General features: G+C 41.0%; 1 protein-coding gene across 3 annotated transcripts in view; it reads right to left on the bottom strand.

Annotated features, from left to right (window-relative positions):
- Positions 1 to 20,378, bottom strand: part of ITGA11 (integrin subunit alpha 11) — a 245,237-nt gene that overhangs the window by 15,811 nt on the left and 209,048 nt on the right. For 2 of the 3 annotated variants that reach the window (XM_053718501.1, XM_053718503.1), the window contains 3 exons: positions 17,138 to 17,248; positions 14,847 to 14,945; positions 4,528 to 4,641 (listed from right to left, as the gene is read on the bottom strand). In XM_053718501.1, the coding sequence (XP_053574476.1) occupies positions 4,528 to 4,641; positions 14,847 to 14,945; positions 17,138 to 17,248 (324 nt within the window). The remainder of the gene's footprint in view (positions 1 to 4,527; positions 4,642 to 14,846; positions 14,946 to 17,137; positions 17,249 to 20,378) is intronic. The other variant, XM_053718502.1, reaches the window with a different exon arrangement.

Genomic DNA, 20,378 nt, shown 5'->3' with positions numbered 1-20,378 from the left:
GCGCAAAAGGAACTATGTCCATTGCTGCGACCATCAACCCTACTACTTCCATGCACTGAGCTATGAAAGGCCGTAGAACAGAGTGAAGAACTTGACAAGCGTTTAGAAGCTTTGACTCTCTGACATCTGTCAGGAAAATCTTCATTTCTAAAGAATCTATTATTGTTCCCAAGAAAGGGACCCTTGTTGACGGAGACGGGGAACTTTTTTTCTATGTTCACCTACCACCCGTGAGATCTGAGAAAGGCTAGAACAATGTCTGTGTGAGCCTTTGTCTTTGAAAGAGACGACGCTTGAATTAGGATGTCGTCCAAGTAAGGTGCCACTGCAATGCCCCTGGGTCTTAGAACCGCTAGAAGGGACCCGAGCACCTTTGTGAAAATCCTTGGAGCAGTGGCTAGTCCGAATGGGAGAGCCACAATAGGTAATGTTTGTCCAGAAAGGCGAACCTTAGGAACTGATGATGATCTTTGTGGATAGGAATATGCAGATACGCATCCTTTAGATCCACAGTAGTCATAAATTGACCCTCCTGGATTGTAGGTAAAATCGTTCGAATAGTTTCCATTTTGAACGATGGCACTCTGAGAAATTTGTTTAGAATTTTTAAATCCAGAATTGGTCTGAAAGTTCCCTCTTTTTTTGGGAACTACAAACAGATTTGAGTAAAACCCCTGACCTTGTTCCACAGTTGGAACTGGGAGTATCACTCCCATCTTTAACAGGTCTTCTACACAATGTAAGAATGCCTGTCTCTTTACTTGGTTTGAAGATAAGTGAGACATGTGGAACCTTCCCCTTGGGGGTAGTTCCTTGAATTCTAGAAGATAACCCTGAGAGACTATTTCTAGTGCCCAGGGATCCTGAACATCTCTTGCCCAAGCCTGAGCAAAGAGAGAGAGTCTGCCCCCTACTAGATCCGGTTCCGGATCGGGGGCTACCTCTTCATGCTGGCTTGGTAGCAGCAGCAGGTTTCTTGGCCTGTTTACCCTTGTTCCAGCCTTGCATTGATTTCCAAGCTGGTTTAGTCTGGGAAGCGTTACCCTCTTGTCTAGAGGCTGCCGAGTTGGAAGCCGGTCCGTTCCTGAAATTGCGACAGGAACGAAAATTGGACTTATTCTTAGCCTTGAAAGGTTTATCTTGTGGGAGGGCATGGCCCTTTCCCCCAGTGATGACTGAAATAATCTCTTTCAATTCTGGCTCAAAAGGGGTCTTACCTTTGAAAGGGGTATTAAGCAATTTTGTCTTGGAAGATACATCCGCCGACCAAGACTTTAGCCAGAGCGCTCTGCGCGCCACAATTGTAAACCCTGAATTTTTTGCCGCTAACCTCGCTAACTGCAAAGCGGCGTCTAAAATAAAGGAATTAGCTAACTTAAGTGCGTAAATTCTGTCCATGACTTCCTCATACGGAGTCTCCCTACTGAGCGACTTTTCCAGTTCCTCAAACCAGAACCACGCCGCTGTAGTGACAGGAATAATGCACGAAATAGGTTGAAGGAGGTAACCTTGCTGTACAAAAATCTTTTTAAGCAAACCCTCCAATTTTTTATCCATAGGATCTTTGAAAGCACAATTGTCCTCAAAAGGAATGGTCGTGTGCTTGGCTAGAGTAGAAAACTCCCCCTCGACCTTAGGGACTGTTTGCCATGTGTCCTTCCTGGGGTCGACCATAGGGAACAATTTCTTAAATATAGGAGGAGGGACAAAAGGTATGCCTGGCTTCTCCCACTCCTTATTCACTATGTCCGCCACCCGTTTAGGTATCGGAAAAGTATCAGGGTGCACCGGGACCTCAAGGAACTGTCCATCTTGCACAATTTTTCTGGGTTGACCAGATTGTCACAATCATCCAGAGTAGATAGCACCTCCTTAAGTAATGCGCGGAGATGCTCTAATTTAAATTTAAATGTAACAACATCAGGTTCTGCCTGCTGAGAAATTCTTCCTGTATCAGAAATTTCCCCATCTGACAAACCCTCCCTCACTGCCACTTCAGATTGGTGTGAGGGTATGACAGAAAAATTATCATCAGCGCCCTCCTGCTCTACAGTGTTTAAAACAGAGCAATCTCGCTTTCTCTGAAATGCTGGCATTTTGGATAAAATATTAGCTATGGAGTTATCCATTACTGCCGTCAATTACTGCATAGTAACAAGCATTGGCGCGCTAGAAGTACTAGGTGTCGCCTGCGCGGGCATAACTGGTATAGACACAGAAGGAGATGATGTAGAACTATGTCTACTTCCTTCATCTGAGGAATCATCCTGGGCAACTTTACAATTTGTGACAGTTCTGTCCTTACTTTGTTTGGACGCTATGGCACAATTATCACACTATATTTGAAGGGGGAACCACATTGGCTACCATACATACAGAACATGATCTATCTGAAGGTACAGACATGTTAAACAGGCTTAAACTGGTTAATAAAGCACAAAAACCGTTTTAAAACAAAACCGTTACTGTCTCTTTAAATGTTAAACAGGGCACACTTTATTACTGAATATGTGAAAAACTATGAAGGAATTATCCAATCTTTACCAAATTTTCACCACAGTGTCTTAATACATTCAAAGTATTGCACCCCAATTTTCAAGCTGTTAACCCTTAAAATGTGGAAACCGGAGCCGTTTTTAATTTTAACCCCCTTACAGTCCCAGCCACAGCCTTTGCTGCAACTTCACCAATCCCAGGGGGGTATATGATACCAAATGAAGCCTTCTAGGAACGTTTTTAGTGGATTCCTGACCCTCACACATGCAGCTGCATGTACTGAACTCAAAATTAACTGCACAGTAATGGCGCGAAAATGAGGCTCTGCCTACTACAGAGAAAGGCCCTTCCTGACTGGGAAGGTGTCTTAACAAGTGCCTGGTGCTAAAAACGTTCCCCAATGTTATAAAAGTGTGAAATACAACTTCAAACTGCATATAATACTTAAATAAAGCAATCGATTTAGCCCCTAAAAGTGTCTACCAGTTTATAGCCCATAATAAGCCCTTTATTCTGTTTGAGACTAAGAAAATGGCTTACCGGTCCCCATGAGGGGAAAATGACAGCCTTCCAGCATTACACAGTCTTGTTAGAAAAATGGCTAGTCATACCTTAAGCAGAAGAGCCTGCTAACTGTTTCCCCCAACTGAAGTTATCTCATCTCAACAGTCCTATGTGGAAACAGCAAACGATTTTAGTAACTGCTGCTAAAATCATAATCCTCTCACAAACAGAAATCTTCATCTCTTTCTGTTTCAGAGTAAATAGTACATACCAGCACTATTTTAAAATAACAAACTCTTGATAGAAGAATAAAAAACTACAACTAAACACCACAAACTCCTCACCATCCCCGAGGAGATGCTACTTGTTCAGAGCGGCAAGGAGAATGACTGGGGGGGCGGAGCCTGGGAGGGACTATATGGACAGCTCTTGCTGTGTGCTCTCCTTGCCTTTCCCTGTGGGGGAGGAGAATATCCCACAAGTAATGGATGACACCGTGGACCGGACACACCAATGTTGGAGAAATTAATCTTTATATCTATCAGATAATTAACCCATCCTGCTGTCCCTCTTGTTGCAATACCTGCTCTATAAATGTCTTTGTTTACAAATACCATTCATGCCTCTGGGCCTTACTGACCCTGCCCGCAATATGCAGACTATACCCATGGCACATCCCCAGCCTGATAAACAAAGACACACATATATTAGCCCTGTTGAAAGGGCATTAAACACCTCTTGCTTTTTTTTAAAATTGCATTTGTCCTATATTTCCTTTGAAGCCAAGAGGAAAACAGCAAATGCTGCAAATTAAATAGCTTTTTCTACTAGGCCCTAGCGACAAACCCAATACATTATCCGATTGGTTGTTACAGGCCAATCAGATCATGCATTAACACTTATCTCCTATGTATGATCAGATTGGTCCGTTCCATCTTCCCAATCTTTTTTTGCCTTCGCCTTGGGGGTTCAAGGGGGCGAAGCCCTGCTTGTAAACCTCATTCCCCAAGGTTCACTTGGGGTGGATGCCAGAGGATCGGCGGGGCACCCCCTAACCCCCCAGGCAGAGGCAAAAAGAAATAGTGAATATGGGTGAATTACAGTGTCCATCTAATTGGCCCGTGTCTCCCTGAGGTCACCGGATGCACAACCAATCTGATAATGGATTTGGTTTGGCACTAGCGCCTCATCTTTTTCTAGGGAATTTGCAGCATTTTGAAAACATAGGTTACAGGTTCTACTTTTTGGCCTTTCTGGAGAGTGTGGGGCAGTGAACATTTTTTACTGAAAAACAAAAGGTGTATAATGTTCCTTTAAGAAATTATGTCTAGACTTTTTTCTCTAATTTTTCATACTGTAGCAGATATTCTCTTTTGTAACAAGATACAATGTTTGCATCATTACTTGCCCTTCATGGTGCCTACAGGACTATACAACCCTCACTTGTGGTGTTATTTAGGCTGAACTTGTGGCACTGCCCCTAAACATATATTAGTTACCCCAAACAGTTTGGCACTGCCATCTCACCTTCCAAAGAGCCAGCACCAAGAGTGCCAGGAGTAAGAGCCCTCCTAATGTGCTGCTGACAATAATCCATATGGGGACCTCCCATTCTTCCTGCTTCGAAATGTCAAATGTAATCTGAAAACAAAGATGGAAGCTCATTAATCAACAGTAAACTAATCATAGGAGAAAAGGAGGACTTGTTCCCCAAACTACTGTAGGGTTCCTGTGATGTTGCACCTACTAAAGTGTGAATACATAAGTTGTGTCCACTGAGGAGAGTGTGTTCTAGTTCTATGTATTAACTGGGTATCAAAGTGACCAGTAGAAAATGGGTTTGCTGCCCTGTGTTTTTTCTTTCTATGTTTTTTGTATCCTCTTCTAATTTTTGTCTAATTTTAAATAGGTTTGCCCCAATCACAAGACTGCTGCTTCCTCTGCAATTGATCAAAGCTCTACTCTATTTAACCATGCCACCTTACTTACAGCTCATCCCTTCATTTCTTCTTCAAAACAGTTAAATGGACATTTAAAGGGATACTTTCTACATTTGTTCTATCATCCTTATGAAAGAGCAGTATTAAAATATGGTGATTTTTTTTTGCCTAAAAAAAAACCCTTAGGTAAATGCTGTTTAACTTTCTGCTGAGCCCTATTAATTCATAGTCAACCAATGAGCATTAAGAGGAAGTGCCTATGAGCCAATAAGCATTATTATAAAGGATGTATTGACCAAAAAGTACTAACAGGAAGTAACAAATGCAGCTGTATTTGTTCAAACTAAATTTAAACAGCTTTTACTTCATATTATTGGCAACAAAAACAGTATATTTAATTGCTGCTCCTCAATATGAGTAATAAAACAGATTTGAGTAATGTGTCCCTTTAAATTATTGTTTTGTTTCCGCTAAATTGGTGATGGCCCTCCCATCAATCTCTCTCTCCCTGCGTTGTCGTCCTTCCTTTCTCTTTCCCTGCCTCTCATTACCTCTCCTTCCCTATCTCTTATTTTTTTATAATCATACATTTGCATTGCTCTTAAAGGCCATAATAATGTAAATTTGCATGCTCTAATTCATTACAGCAGGTCATTTTAATACTTTCGACCCTGCACTATTGTGTGTTTAACTGCCGCAAAGTGGTTAAACACAGTAGATGTACCACTCCGGATCCACAGAACAACTCGGATGTGTAACTAGCGCTGCTGATTGGATCAGCGGAGGATTCTGCTTGTAAACAGCAATGCTCTGCGGATCCCAAATGGTACTTCTAAGTGGTGACTGCAGGCGGACAGGTTCACTACTTGCAAACCTGCAGGTATAATACATTTACCCCTATGTGTTTAACTCTTTTTGCGCAGGGTTAAACACATAGTAGTGCCAGGTAGCTAGTTTTAAAATGACATGCTCTAATCAGTTAGACATGTTGTTTTATTATTATCGGTTATTTGTATAGCGCCAACAGATTCCGCACTCTCTTTAAGGCTTCCAAATTAGCCCCATGTGTAAAGAAATGTATTCATGTCGGGTTTGCTGAGGCATGTGTCTCTCTACCAATAGACCGGTAGGAGTTGTCCTTATAAGCCAATAATAAACATTAGCAGAAAATATACAGGTGATACTGCTGCATTAGTTTGAATTTAAATTTCAACATCTTTTACTTTTCTTCAGTGGAAAATGATCAAACCTGCTCTGTTACTGTTATGCAAGATAACTTTTTTTTTTTAGCCCCTTTTAACCCTTAACTGCTCATGATATTAAAATAAAATTAAGTAAAGAAATAACTTTCTCCAACATAGGTGTGTCCGGTCCACGGCGTCATCCTTACTTGTGGGATATTCTCCTCCCCAACAGGAAATGGCAAAGAGCCCAGCAAAGCTGGTCACATGATCCCTCCTAGGCTCCGCCTTCCCCAGTCATTCTCTTTGCCGTTGTACAGGCAACATCTCCACGGAGATGGCTTAGAGTTTTTTGGTGTTTAAATGTAGTTTTTATTCTTCAATCAAGAGTTTGTTATTTTAAAATAGTGCTGGTATGTACTATTTACTCTGAAACAGAAAAGAGATGAAGATTTCTGTTTGTAAGAGGAAAATGATTTTAGCAACCGTTACTAAAATCGATGGCTGTTTCCACACAGGACTGTTGAGAGGAATTAACTTCAGTTGGGGGAAACAGTGAGCAGACTTTTGCTGCTTGAGGTATGACACATTTCTAACAAGACTCGGTAATGCTGGAAGCTGTCATTTTCCCTATGGGATCCGGTAAGCCATTTTTATTAAATAAGAATAAAGGGCTTCACAAGGGCTTTAAAGACTGGTAGACATTTTTCTGGGCTAAAACGATTGATATATAAGCATTTTTAATACTTCATAGTTTTGAGGAGTTATTTTATTCTTGGGAATTATGTAAAATAACTGGCAGGCACTGTATTGGACACCTTTTTCACTGGGGGCCTTCTCTAATCATAGGCAGAGCCTCATTTTCGCGCCTCTATTGTGCAGTTGTTTTTGGGAAGCAAGACATGCAGATGCATGTGTGAGGAGCTCAGATACATAGAAAAAGCTTACTGAAGGTGTCATTTGGTATCGTATTCCCCTTTGGGCTTGGTTGGGTCTCAGCAAAGCAGAATACCAGGGACTGTATAGGGGTTAAATATAAAAACGGCTCCGGTTCCGTTATTTTAAGAGTTAAAGCTTTCAAATTTGGTGTGCAATACTTTTAAGGCTTTAAGACACTGTGGTGAAATTTTGGTGAATTTTGAACAATTCCTTCATACTTTTTCACATTTTCAGTAATAAAGTGTGTTCAGTTTAAAATTTAAAGTGACAGTAACGGTTTTATTTTAAAACGTTTTTTGTACTTTGTTATCAAGTTTATGCCTGTTTAACATGTCTGAACTATCAGATAGACTATGTTCTGTATGTGGGGAAGCCAAGGTTCCTTCTCATTTAAATAGATGTGATTTATGTGACACAAAATTTAGAGAAAATGATGCCCAAGATGATTCCTCAAGTGAGGGGAGTAAGCATGGTACTGCATCATCCCCTCCTTCGTCTACGCCAGTCTTGCCCACACAGGAGGCCCCTAGTACATCTAGTGCGCCAATACTCCTTACTATGCAACAATTAACGGCTGTAATGGATAATTCTATCAAAAACATTTTAGCCAAAATGCCCACTTATCAGCGAAAGCGCGACTGCTCTGTTTTAGAAAATACTGAAGAGCATGAGGACGCTGATGATATTGGTTCTGAAGTGCCCCTACACCAGTCTGAGGGGGCCAAGGAGGTTTTGTCTGAGGGAGAAATTTCAGATTCAGGGAAAATTTCTCAACAAGCTGAACCTGATGTGATTACATTCAAATTTAAATTGGAACATCTCCGCGCTCTGCTTAAGGAGGTGTTATCTACTCTGGATGATTGTGAGAATTTGGTCATTCCAGAGAAATTATGTAAGATGGACAAGTTCCTAGAGGTCCCGGGGCCCCCCGAAGCTTTTCCTATACCCAAGCGGGTGGCGGACATTGTAAACAAAGAATGGGAAAGGCCCGGCATACCTTTTGTCCCTCCCCCTATATTTAAGAAATTGTTTCCTATGGTCGACCCCAGAAAGGACTTATGGCAGACAGTCCCCAAGGTCGAGGGGGCGGTTTCTACTCTAAACAAACGCACTACTATCCCTATAGAAGATAGTTGTGCTTTCAAAGATCCTATGGATAAAAAATTAGAGGGTTTGCTTAAAAAGATGTTTGTTCAGCAAGGTTACCTTCTACAACCAATTTCATGCATGGTTCCTGTCACTACAGCAGCGTGTTTCTGGTTCGATGAACTAGAAAAGTCGCTCAATAAAGATTCTTCTTATGAGGAGATTATGGACAGAATTCATGCTCTCAAATTGGCTAACTCTTTTACTTTAGACGCCACTTTGCAATTGGCTAGATTAGCGGCGAAAAATTCAGGGTTTGCTATTGTGGCGCGCAGAGCGCTTTGGCTAAAATCTTGGTCAGCGGATGCGTCTTCCAAGAACAAATTGCTTAACATACCTTTCAAGGGGAAAACGCTGTTTGGCCCTGACTTGAAAGAGATTATTTCTGATATCACTGGGGGTAAGGGCCACGCCCTTCCTCAGGATAGGTCTTTCAAGGCTAAAAATAAACCAAATTTTCGTCCCTTTTGCAGAAACGGACCAGCCCCAAGTGCTACATCCTCTAAGCAAGAGGGTAATACTTCTCAAACCAAGCCAGCCTGGAGGCCAATGCAAGGCTGGAACAAAGGTAAGCAGGCCAAGAAACCTGCCACTGCTACCAAGACAGCATGAGATGTTGGCCCCCGATCCGGGACCGGATCTGGTGGGGGGCAGACTTTCTCTCTTCGCTCAGGCTTGGGCAAGAGATATTCTGGATCCTTGGGCGCTAGAAATAGTCTCCCAAGGTTATCTTCTGGAATTCAAGGAGCTTCCCCCAAGGGGGAGGTTCCACAGGTCTCAATTGTCTTCAGACCACATAAAAAGACAGGCATTCTTACATTGTGTAGAAGACCTGTTAAAAATGGGAGTGATTCATCCTGTTCCATTAGGAGAACAAGGGATGGGATTCTACTCCAATCTGTTCATAGTTCCCAAAAAAGAGGGAACATTCAGACCAATCTTAGATCTCAAGATCCTAAACAAGTTTCTCAAGGTTCCATCGTTCAAAATGGAAACCATTCGGACAATTCTTCCTTCCATCCAGGAAGGTCAATTCATGACCACGGTGGATTTAAAGGATGCGTATCTACATATTCCTATCCACAAGGAACATCATCGGTTCCTAAGGTTCGCCTTTCTGGACAAGCATTACCAGTTTGTGGCACTTCCATTCGGATTAGCCACTGCTCCAAGAATTTACACAAAGGTACTAGGGTCCCTTCTAGCGGTGCTACGACCAAGGGGCATTGCAGTAGTACCTTACTTGGACGACATACTGATTCAAGCGTCGTCCCTACCACAAGCAAAGGCTCATACGGACATTGTCCTGGCCTTTCTCAGATCTCACGGGTGGAAAGTGAACGTAGAAAAAAGTTCTCTATCTCCGTCAACAAGAGTTCCCTTCTTGGGAACAATAATAGACTCCTTAGAAATGAGGATTTTTCTGACAGAGGCCAGAAAATCAAAACTTCTAAGCTCTTGTCAAGTACTTCATTCTGTTCCTCTTCCTTCCATAGCGCAGTGCATGGAAGTAATAGGTTTGATGGTCGCGGCAATGGACATAGTTCCTTTTGCGCGAATTCATCTGAGACCATTACAACTGTGCATGCTCAGTCAGTGGAATGGGGATTATACAGACTTGTCTCCGACGATACAAGTAGATCAGAGGACCAGAGATTCACTCCGTTGGTGGCTGACCCTGGACAACCTGTCACAGGGGATGAGCTTCCGCAGACCAGAGTGGGTCATTGTCACGACCGACGCCAGTCTGGTGGGCTGGGGCGCGGTCTGGGAACTCCTGAAAGTTCATTGTCTTTGGTCTCGGGAAGAATCTCTTCTCCCGATAAATATTCTGGAACTGAGAGCGATATTCAATGCTCTCAAGGCTTGGCCTCAGCTAGCAAAGGCCAAATTCATACGGTTTCAATCAGACAACATGACGACTGTTGCGTATATCAACCATCAGGGGGGAACAAGGAGTTCCCTGGCGATGGAAGAAGTGACCAAAATCATTCAATGGGCGGAGACTCACTCCTGCCACTTGTCTGCAATCCACATCCCAGGAGTGGAAAATTGGGAAGCGGATTTTCTGAGTCGTCAGACATTTCATCCGGGGGAGTGGGAACTCCATCCGGAAATCTTTGCCCAAATTACTCAATTGTGGGGCATTCCAGACATGGATCTGATGGCCTCTCGTCAGAACTTCAAGGTTCCTTGCTACGGGTCCAGATCCAGGGATCCCAAGGCGACTCTAGTAGATGCACTAGTAGCACCTTGGACCTTCAACCTAGCTTATGTATTCCCACCGTTTCCTCTCATCCCCAGGCTGGTAGCCAGGATCAATCAGGAGAGGGCATCGGTGATCTTGATAGCTCCTGCGTGGCCACGCAGGACTTGGTATGCAGACCTGGTGAATATGTCATCGGCTCCACCATGGAAGCTACCTTTGAGACAGGACCTTCTTGTTCAAGGTCCGTTCAAACATCCGAATCTGGCCTCACTCCAACTGACTGCTTGGAGATTGAACGCTTGATTTTATCAAAGCGAGGGTTCTCAGATTCTGTCATTGATACTCTTGTTCAGGCCAGAAAGCCTGTAACTAGAAAAATCTACCATAAAATATGGAAAAAATATATCTGTTGGTGTGAATCTAAAGGATTCCCATGGAACAAGATAAAAATTCCTAAGATTCTATCCTTTCTTCAAGAAGGTTTGGAGAAAGGATTATCTGCAAGTTCTTTGAAGGGACAGATTTCTGCTTTATCTGTTTTACTTCACAAAAAGCTGGCGGCTGTGCCAGATGTTCAAGCTTTTGTTCAGGCTCTGGTTAGAATCAAGCCTGTTTACAAACCTTTGACTCCTCCTTGGAGTCTCAATTTAGTTCTTTCAGTTCTTCAGGGGGTTCCGTTTGAACCCTTACATTCCGTAGATATTAAGTTATTATCTTGGAAAGTTTTGTTTTTGGTTGCAATTTCTTCTGCTAGAAGAGTTTCAGAGTTATCTGCTCTGCAGTGTTCTCCTCCTTATCTGGTGTTCCATGCAGATAAGGTGGTTTTGCGTACTAAACCTGGTTTTCTTCCGAAAGTTGTTTCTAACAAAAACATTAACCAGGAGATAGTCGTGCCTTCTTTGTGTCCGAATCCAGTTTCAAAGAAGGAACGTTTGTTGCACAATTTGGATGTAGTTCGTGCTCTAAAATTCTATTTAGATGCTACAAAGGATTTCAGACAAACATCTTCCTTGTTTGTTGTTTATTCTGGTAAAAGGAGAGGTCAAAAAGCAACTTCTACCTCTCTCTCTTTTTGGCTTAAAAGCATCATCAGATTGGCTTATGAGACTGCCGGACGGCAGCCTCCTGAAAGAATCACAGCTCATTCCACTAGGGCCGTGGCTTCCACATGGGCCTTCAAGAACGAGGCTTCTGTTGATCAGATATGTAAGGCAGCGACTTGGTCTTCACTGCACACTTTTACTAAATTTTACAAATTTGATACTTTTGCTTCTTCTGAGGCTATTTTTGGGAGAAAGGTTTTGCAAGCCGTGGTGCCTTCCATCTAGGTGACCTGATTTGCTCCCTCCCATCATCCGTGTCCTAAAGCTTTGGTATTGGTTCCCACAAGTAAGGATGACGCCGTGGACCGGACACACCAATGTTGGAGAAAACAGAATTTATGTTTACCTGATAAATTACTTTCTCCAACGGTGTGTCCGGTCCACGGCCCGCCCTGGTTTTTTAATCAGGTCTGATAATTTATTTTCTTTAACTACAGTCACCAAGGTATCATATGATTTCTCCTATGCAAATATTCCTCCTTTACGTCGGTCGAATGACTGGGGAAGGCGGAGCCTAGGAGGGATCATGTGACCAGCTTTGCTGGGCTCTTTGCCATTTCCTGTTGGGGAGGAGAATATCCCACAAGTAAGGATGACGCCGTGGACCGGACACACCGTTGGAGAAAGTAATTTATCAGGTAAACATAAATTCTGTTTTTTTTTTTTTTATAAATTGTATTTTTTTTTTCTCTGCATAAATTATAATAATTTTATTTAAAATTACAAATATTAAAAATGGAGATGGATAAATGTAGGAAGATGAGCCGTACCAATACAAGACCAAACCAATAAAACAAGATTACAGTTATGTGTTTCCCATGCACCCTAGAGAGAAGCAAATTCTGTAAACTGCAAATCAAATAGCTGGTTTAGGCAATTTGCAGCATTTAATTACGTCACAAAGGGTTTAAACACACAGTAGAAGAACTACTCGGGATCTGCAGAGCGATGCTTGACCTGAGAGGAAACGGCCCCTGATCTAATCAACAGTGCTAGTTAAACAGCTAAGTCGTGCGTCTAGCGCTGATGATTGGATCAGTGGCAGTTTCCGCTCTGGACCAGCAGTGCTCTGCAGCACCTAGAAGCTGAGCAATTACCTTATTGGTCTCTAGGGAGAGACCAAGCACAATTTTTATCCTTCCTTCTGGGTATCCTAAAACTGTACTGTATATCCACTATATATGGATCACACTAATAGCTGCAAATCATCCTTCTGAAGCTGTTGATTGGCTGACCTGCGTGTAGCCTTTCCTGTGGGTGGCATGGAAGTTCATTGGAGTACAAGTCAGGGGGACTTTAAAAAATGGCTTAAGTAAAAGTGATGGTAAATTCTAGCGTTTTTAAAAACGCTAGGATTTACCATCAATTAAAAAAAAAAAAAAAAAAGTCGACCTTCATTCATCAGATTTAAAAAAACAAAAAAACCTGATGAATAGGTACATTTATTTCCCTGCGTCTTCTGCGCTAATGAGGCGACGTTTCCACCTCTTAGCCAATAGAGCCGTGCTAGCTGATCGAAATTATGCAAAATAAAGGTATCTATTAATTAGTGGGTTTTTAAAACTGATGAATGAAGGTCGCCTTTATTTTTAATGATGGTAAATCCTAGCGTTTTGAAATGCTGGAATTTACCATCACTTTAAAGAGACATGAAACACAACATTTTCTTTCATTATTCAGATAAAGAATAGATTTTTTTTTTAAAGTTTCCAATTTACTTCTATTATCAAATTTTGATTCTTTGTTGAAGAGATACCTAGGTAGGTAGCGTGCACATGCCTGAAGCACTACATGACATGAAATAGTGCTGTCATCTAGTGCTCTTTCTCTTAGATAACATTGTTAATCATGCAAGACAAATTATTAGTTTTATGTCCCTTGTTTTATTATTATAGCCCTTTGAAATAAAGTTTTAGATCATCTCCATAGTGATTATTAATAATATGCATAGCCATTTTTAGTACATCATTCGAACACTTTCAGACCTATATTTGGAAATTTTTGATTCAGATTAGGGGGGCCGAATTATCAAGCGCTGAATGGAGCGTGATGTTCCTGTTTCCGCACGAGCCTTAAGGCTCGCCGAAAACAAAAGTTATGAAAACAGCAGTCTAAAGACCGCTGCTCCATAACTTGCCCGCCTGCTCTGAGGCCGCAGACAGAAATCAACCTGATCGAAGACGATCGGGTTCATTAATACCTCCTGCTAGCGGCATTGCACAAGCAGTTCACAAGTACTGCTGGTGCAATGACAAATGCCAACAGTCGGCATTTATCGATGTTCAGCGGATATGATACGCTACATTGTATCATGTCTGCTCGCACTATGATAAATCTACCCCATAGCTTGCAATTTTAAATAACTTTCCAATTTATTTCTATTATCCAATTTGATTTGTATCCTTTTGTATCCTTTTGTTAAAGAGTAAAGCTAGGCAGGCTTATAGGAACTTAGGAATGTGCACATGTCTTCAAAGCGTTTAATAGCTTGTTGACTACATTTAGCCACCAATCAGCAAGCGCTACCCAGGTGCTGAACCAAAAATAGGCTGGCTTCTAAGCTTACGTTCCAACTTTTCAGATAAAAATAGCAAGAGAACAAATGATAATAGGAGTAAATTAGAAAGTTGCTTAAAATTGCAGGCTCTAGCTGAATCATTAAAGAAATTGGGTTTCATATCCCTTTAAATAATATCACTGTGACTGCTTTTCTTGTAGCTAATTTTCAGCAGTTCTCATTGGGAATGTTAAAGGGACATGAAACCCCCAAAAAATATTTTATGATTCAGATAGAGAATACAATTTTAAACAACTTTCTAATTTAATTCTATTTTCTAATTAGCTTCATTCTCTTGGTATCATTTGTTGAAGAAGCAGCAATGCACTACTGGGTTCTAACTGAACACATGGGTGAGCCAATGACAATCAGTATATATATATGAAGCCACCAATCAGCAGAAAGAACCTAGGTTCTTTGCGGCTCCTGAGCTTACCTAGATAAACCTTTCAGCAAAGGATAACAAGAGAAGGAAGCAAATTACATAATAGTAGTGAATTGGAAAGTTGTTTAAAATTATTTTCTCTATCTGAATCAGGAAATATTTTTTGGGGGTTTCATGTCCCTTTTAATATTTTAACAATTTTCAGTACAGGAGCTACCGCAATATCACAGCCGTGATGTCACTATGGCTAGCATTAGGATAGAGCCCTATCTTGTATCCAAGGTAATTATTATTCTTAAAATGTGGCAAGTTAGTGAGCTCTTAGACATGAAGCTGAGACACTGCAGTAAGCAGCAGCAAGTAACTGGATTCTACAAGGTGTTTACCACCTGGCTGGTGGGCTCCTCTTCTCGAAAGATGAAGGGGCTGTGGAATTTCCGCTCTAGTGTGGCAAAGAGAGCAAGACTCAAAGAACGGAACTTCATCTGGAAAGGAAATCACAATGACATGTTTTGTAGTCCTTTTTCGCAGACAAACCACAATCTGCACCATTCATAAGTTCCACCACCTCACTCCCTGATGTGTTCTACCAATTTCTTAGTCATGCATGTTGCTCTATCTACTCATCAATATGACACTTATTGCTATTTATCTATATTCTACTGTATATATACAACTATTCTAATGTGCTGCTACATCTGACCAGGTTTTCTTTCATTGTTTGCTTAGTCCGTTTTGTTTGCTCAGAATGAGTAAGCAACTACATTGGAGAATCAAGCAAAGTCATAAAGAATATTACCATTCATAGGACACCAAGATTCATGTGATTGTCCCCTGCCCCTAAAGGGTCTGTGTGCTGTAACATTTTCTCCCCTTTAATGTGTTCCCAATTATCAGTTTTACTTTCTGAAGTGTATTAACTTGTTTACAAATAGCTCATTTACCTTTATTTTGTCATTTGAAATGGTTGATTTTCACATTTTTGTGTTTAAACCACCATATATACTGAAAATGGGAATACTTTTAAATTATCGAAAGCAAAGCTATGTAAACAAGAATCAGCGGAAGTCCAGTGGAGGTACGAGAGACACGTAATAAAATGTTCATTTTCAATTGCTCTCTAATGGGATGATTCTATAAAATTTACAGGTCTAGACATGGTTTTCTGTGCTTTACAGGGGCAGCCCTCTCATGGAATTCTAGAAAAAAGGGTCTGTCCCTGTGAGTGGCAAGATGTCTCCCGTACTAATAATGAGTGCTCTCTGTTAGATAAAAGTTCAAAATGGAGGGGGAAACCGGCATGGCTTAAAAATATTCCGCTTAATACAAATCAAATTTCACTGTTTAAGCGCGCTGTACCTTAAAAGCGCTGTAATGTTTGTATGAATAGATTTTGCTTTCAGAATAATTAGTGTTTTGAGTATTTTGGTGAAAACTCCCCATCTTTTAACTGGCGGGAAAACAGAGTGAGAACTGTAGGTTATAGAATTACGCTGGAATTTGAGAGAAAATTTCATATGCGCCCATGTGCAGCACATTTTATGAAAAAACAACACTTACGCTTTGTTTTTTGTACTTATAAGTACAAATTACTTTGTGTTTTTGGCATATTCAGTGTACTTAACCCCTTAACGACCAAGGACGTGCTAGGTATGTCCTCCAAAAAACGGCCCTTAATGACCACGGATGTACCTAGCACGTCCTTGGTCTAAATGAGTGCTAGAAGTGATCATGATCGATTCCAGATGCTCTCAGAATATTGCAGCGATGCCTCGATATTGAGGCATCGTGCAATACCCTCTGGTCAGTAACTGATGCAGAGAGGGCCACTCTGTGGCCTTCTCTTCATCGGCCAATTATGGTGCCGATCGTTGGTGGCGTGGGAGGGTTAGGAGGCAGGCGGCCCATTGCTGGAGGAGGGCGGGAGCGGGTGGGACCACTACGCTACAGAAATATAAAAACTGGCAGCGGCAGTAAGAGGGTATGAGGGAGAGGGGGATCCTATGTGGGAAAGGAATCTGGGAGGGTAACGAGGGGCGCGGCTACACTACAGAAAAAGTTTTTTTTTTTTTAAATAAGTATAAATTGCAGCGAACTGGGTACTGGCAGACAACTGCCAGTACCTAAGATGGTGGCAAATAGGTAGAGGGGGGAGCGTTAGAGAGCTGTTTGGGGGGGATCATGGAGGTTGGGGGGATCCTACACTGCAGAAAATATTTTTTTTTTAATTATTAAAAAAATAAAAAGCCTTATTTTCATACTGGCAAACTTTCTGCTCTGTCTGTATCATGAAAGAGAACTTTGGGTTTCATGTCCCTTTAAGCTCCAGACATATTTCAAAGCAATGAGTGATTCTGTTGCCTTTTCTTTAAACTTGTGGACACCTGTGCGCCAATGAAATATCTGTAAATACTATCGTAAATACAACAGTATCTCAAAAGCACTCCACTCATCTTCTAGCCCCTTCATGGATTAACCATGCAATAAATTATATTTACATGCAGCCTCCACAAAACATAAGGTTATCAATACATTCCTCATTGCTTCCTCTACAGCTACCATACTGTATATACTTAGTTCCACACTCACAACACTTTATACAACCATACAAAAGCTCAACATTTTTTTTTTAGCTATTTAATTCTCTTATTAATATTTAATATGGCTCAGCTCTTACCACTCGGAAAGATCTGCTCCACAGCTGCCCTTGCAAGATAAACGCTGCCTCCTGATTGGATGCAAGGGTCATTGTGCAGTCAATAGACACGGCATCTGAGTTACTGTAATTCTGAAACAAGAAGTTGAACGTTCTGTAAGTGGGATATTTAAGTTCATGTTTGTATAGTAAAAATGGATTGCAGACACAACCGTATTAAAACAAAAAAAACACTTTTACTACTATAAAAACTGCAACATATTGCTTAAATTGTAAAAGCATTTAAAAATTATTTTACTTAACCCCTTAATGACCACAGCACTTTTCCATTTTCTGTCCATTTGGGACCAAGGCTATTTTTACATTTTTGCAGTGTTTGTGTTTAGCTGTAATTTTCCTCTTACTCATTTACTGTACCCACACATATTATATACCTTTTTTCTCGCCATCAAATGGACTTTCTAAAGATACCATTATTTTCATCATATCTTATAATTTACTATAAACATTTTTATAAAATATGAGGAAAAAATGAAAAAAAAAACAAACTTTTTTCTAACTTTGACCCCCAAAATCTGTTACACATCTACAACCACCAAAAAACACCCATGCTAAATAGTTTCTAAATGTTGTCCTGAGTTTAGAAATACCCAATGTTTACATGTTCTTTGCTTTTTTTTGCAAGTTATAGGGCAATAAATACAAGTAGCGCTAGTTACATTGGAACACTGATCTCTTTCAGGAATCCCTGAATATCCCTTGACATGTATATATATTTTTAGTAGACAACCCAAAGTATTGATCTAGGCCCATTTTGGTATATTTCATGCCACCACTTCACCGCCAAATGAGATCAAATAAAAAAAAATTGTTCACTTTTTCACAAACTTTAGGTTTCTCACTAAAATTATTTACAAACAACTTGTGCAATTATGGCACAAATGGTTGTAAATGCTTCTCTGGGATCCCCTTTGTTCAGAAATAGCAGACATTTATGTTGTTTTTTAGTAATTATAAGGCCGCTAAATGCCACTGCGCACCACACGTGTATTATGACCAGCAGTGAAGGGGTTAATTATGGAGCATGTAGGGAGCTTCTAGGGTTAATTTTAGCTTTAGTGTAGTTCAGTAGACAACCCCAAGTATTGATCTAGGCCCATTTTGGTATATTTCATGCCAGTATTTCACCGCCAAATTCGATTAAATTAAAAAAAACGTAAACATTTTCACAATTTTAGGTTTCTCACTGAAATAATTTACAAACAGCTTGTGCAATTATGGCACAAATTGTTGTAAATGCTTCTCTGGGATCGCCTTTGCTCAGAAATAGCAGACATATATGGCTTTGGCGTTGCTTTTTGGTAATTAGAAGGCCGCTAAATGCTGCTGCGCACCACACGTGTATTATGCAGAGCAGTGAAAGGATTAATTAGGGAGATTGTAGGGTTAATTTTAGCTTTAGTGTAGTAGACAACCCAAAGTATTGATCTAGGCCCATTTTGGTATATTTCATGCCACCATTTCACCGCCAAATGTGATTAAATAAAAAAAATTGTTCACTTTGTCACAAACTTTAGGATTCTCACTGAAATGATTTGCAAACAGCTTGTGCAATTATGGCACAAATGGTTGTAAATGCTTCTCTGGGATCCCCTTTGTTCGGAAATAGCAGACATATATGGCTTTGGCGTTGCTTTTTGGTAATTAGAAGGCCGCTAAATGCCGATGTGCATCACACATGTATTATGTCTAGCAGTGAAGGGGTTAATTAGGTAGCTTGTAGGGAGCTTGCAGGGTTAATTTTAGCTTTAGTGTAGAGATCAGCCTCCCACCTGACACATCACACCCCCCTGTGATGTGGCTCTCTCTGCATCGGATGGCTAAGGATGGTTATTGCAGGATGCCTCGATATCGAGGCATCACTGCAATAACCGGAAAGCGGCTGGAAGCGATCAGGTTCGCTTTCACCGCTTTCCAAGACCGACGATGTGCTGGGTATGTCCTCGGTCGTTAAGTGTATTTTTTTTTTGGAGGATGTACCCTGCACGTCGTCGGTCGATTATTTTAACTGTCACTGGGGGGCAGGGAGTTTTTTTGCTTCAGGATAAAAGACATAAGGGTAAATCTAAAGCTAACCGTTTTCGTTCCTTTCGACAAATTAAGGAACAGAAACCTAATCCTTCCCCAAAGAATCTGGTTCCAATTGGAAACCTTCAAGTTGGAGTAAATCCAAACCGTTTAAGAAACCAAAGCCAGCCCCCAAGTCTGCATGAAGGTGCGGCTCTCATTCCAGCTCAGCTGGTAGGGGGCAGATTAAGATTCTTCCAAGACATTTGGGCAGATTCTGTCTAAAATCGATGGATTCAGAGTATTGTCTCTCAAGGGTACCGAATAGGATTCAGAGTAAGACCTCCTGTGAGAAGATTTTTTCTCTCACACATCCCAGCAAATCCAGTAAAGGCTCAGGCTTTCTGAAGTGTGTTTCAGACCTGGAGCTTTCAGGGGTAATTATACAACTTCCGTTTCAGGAACAGGGTCTGGGGTTTTATTCAAATCTATTCATTGTCCCAAAGAAAGAAAATTAATTTAGGCCATTTCAAGATCTGAAAATTTTGAATTGTTTTGTAAGAGTGCCAACTTTCAAAATGGTGACTATAAGGACTATTCTACCTTTTATTCAGCAGGGGCATTATATGTCCACGATAGACTTACAGGATGCATATCTTCATATTCTTATTCATCCAGACCACTATCAGTTTCTGAGTTTCTGTTTTCTAGACAAGCATTACCAATTTGTCGCTTTTTCATTTGGCCTAGCAACAGCTCCAAGAATCTTTTCAAAGGTTCTTGGTGCCCTACTCTCTGTAATCAGAGAACGGGGTATTGCGGTGTTTCCTTATTTGGACGATATCTTGGTACTAGCTCAGTCTTTACATTCTGCAGAATCTCACACAAATCAACTAGTGTTGTTTCTTCAAAGACATGGTTGGAGGATCAATTTACCAAAACGTTCCTTGATTCCTCAGACAAGGGTCACCTTTTTTAGGTTTCCAGATAGATTCAGTGTCCATGACTCTGTCTCTAACAGACAAGAGACGATTAAAATTGGTTTCAGCTTTTCGGAACCTTCAGTCTCAATCATTCCCTTCAGTAGCTATGTGCATGGAAGTTTTAGGTCTCATGACTGCAGCATCGGATGCAATCCCCTTTGCTCGTTTTCATATGAGACCTCTCTAGCTTTGTATGCTGAATCAATGGTGCA

The sequence above is a fragment of the Bombina bombina genome, chromosome 6 (assembly GCF_027579735.1).
Source record: "Bombina bombina isolate aBomBom1 chromosome 6, aBomBom1.pri, whole genome shotgun sequence".
Taxonomy (NCBI): Eukaryota; Metazoa; Chordata; class Amphibia; order Anura; family Bombinatoridae; genus Bombina; species Bombina bombina.
The sequence above is the reverse complement of the archived record's forward strand: the minus strand, read 5'-3'. Positions and strand labels throughout refer to the sequence as shown.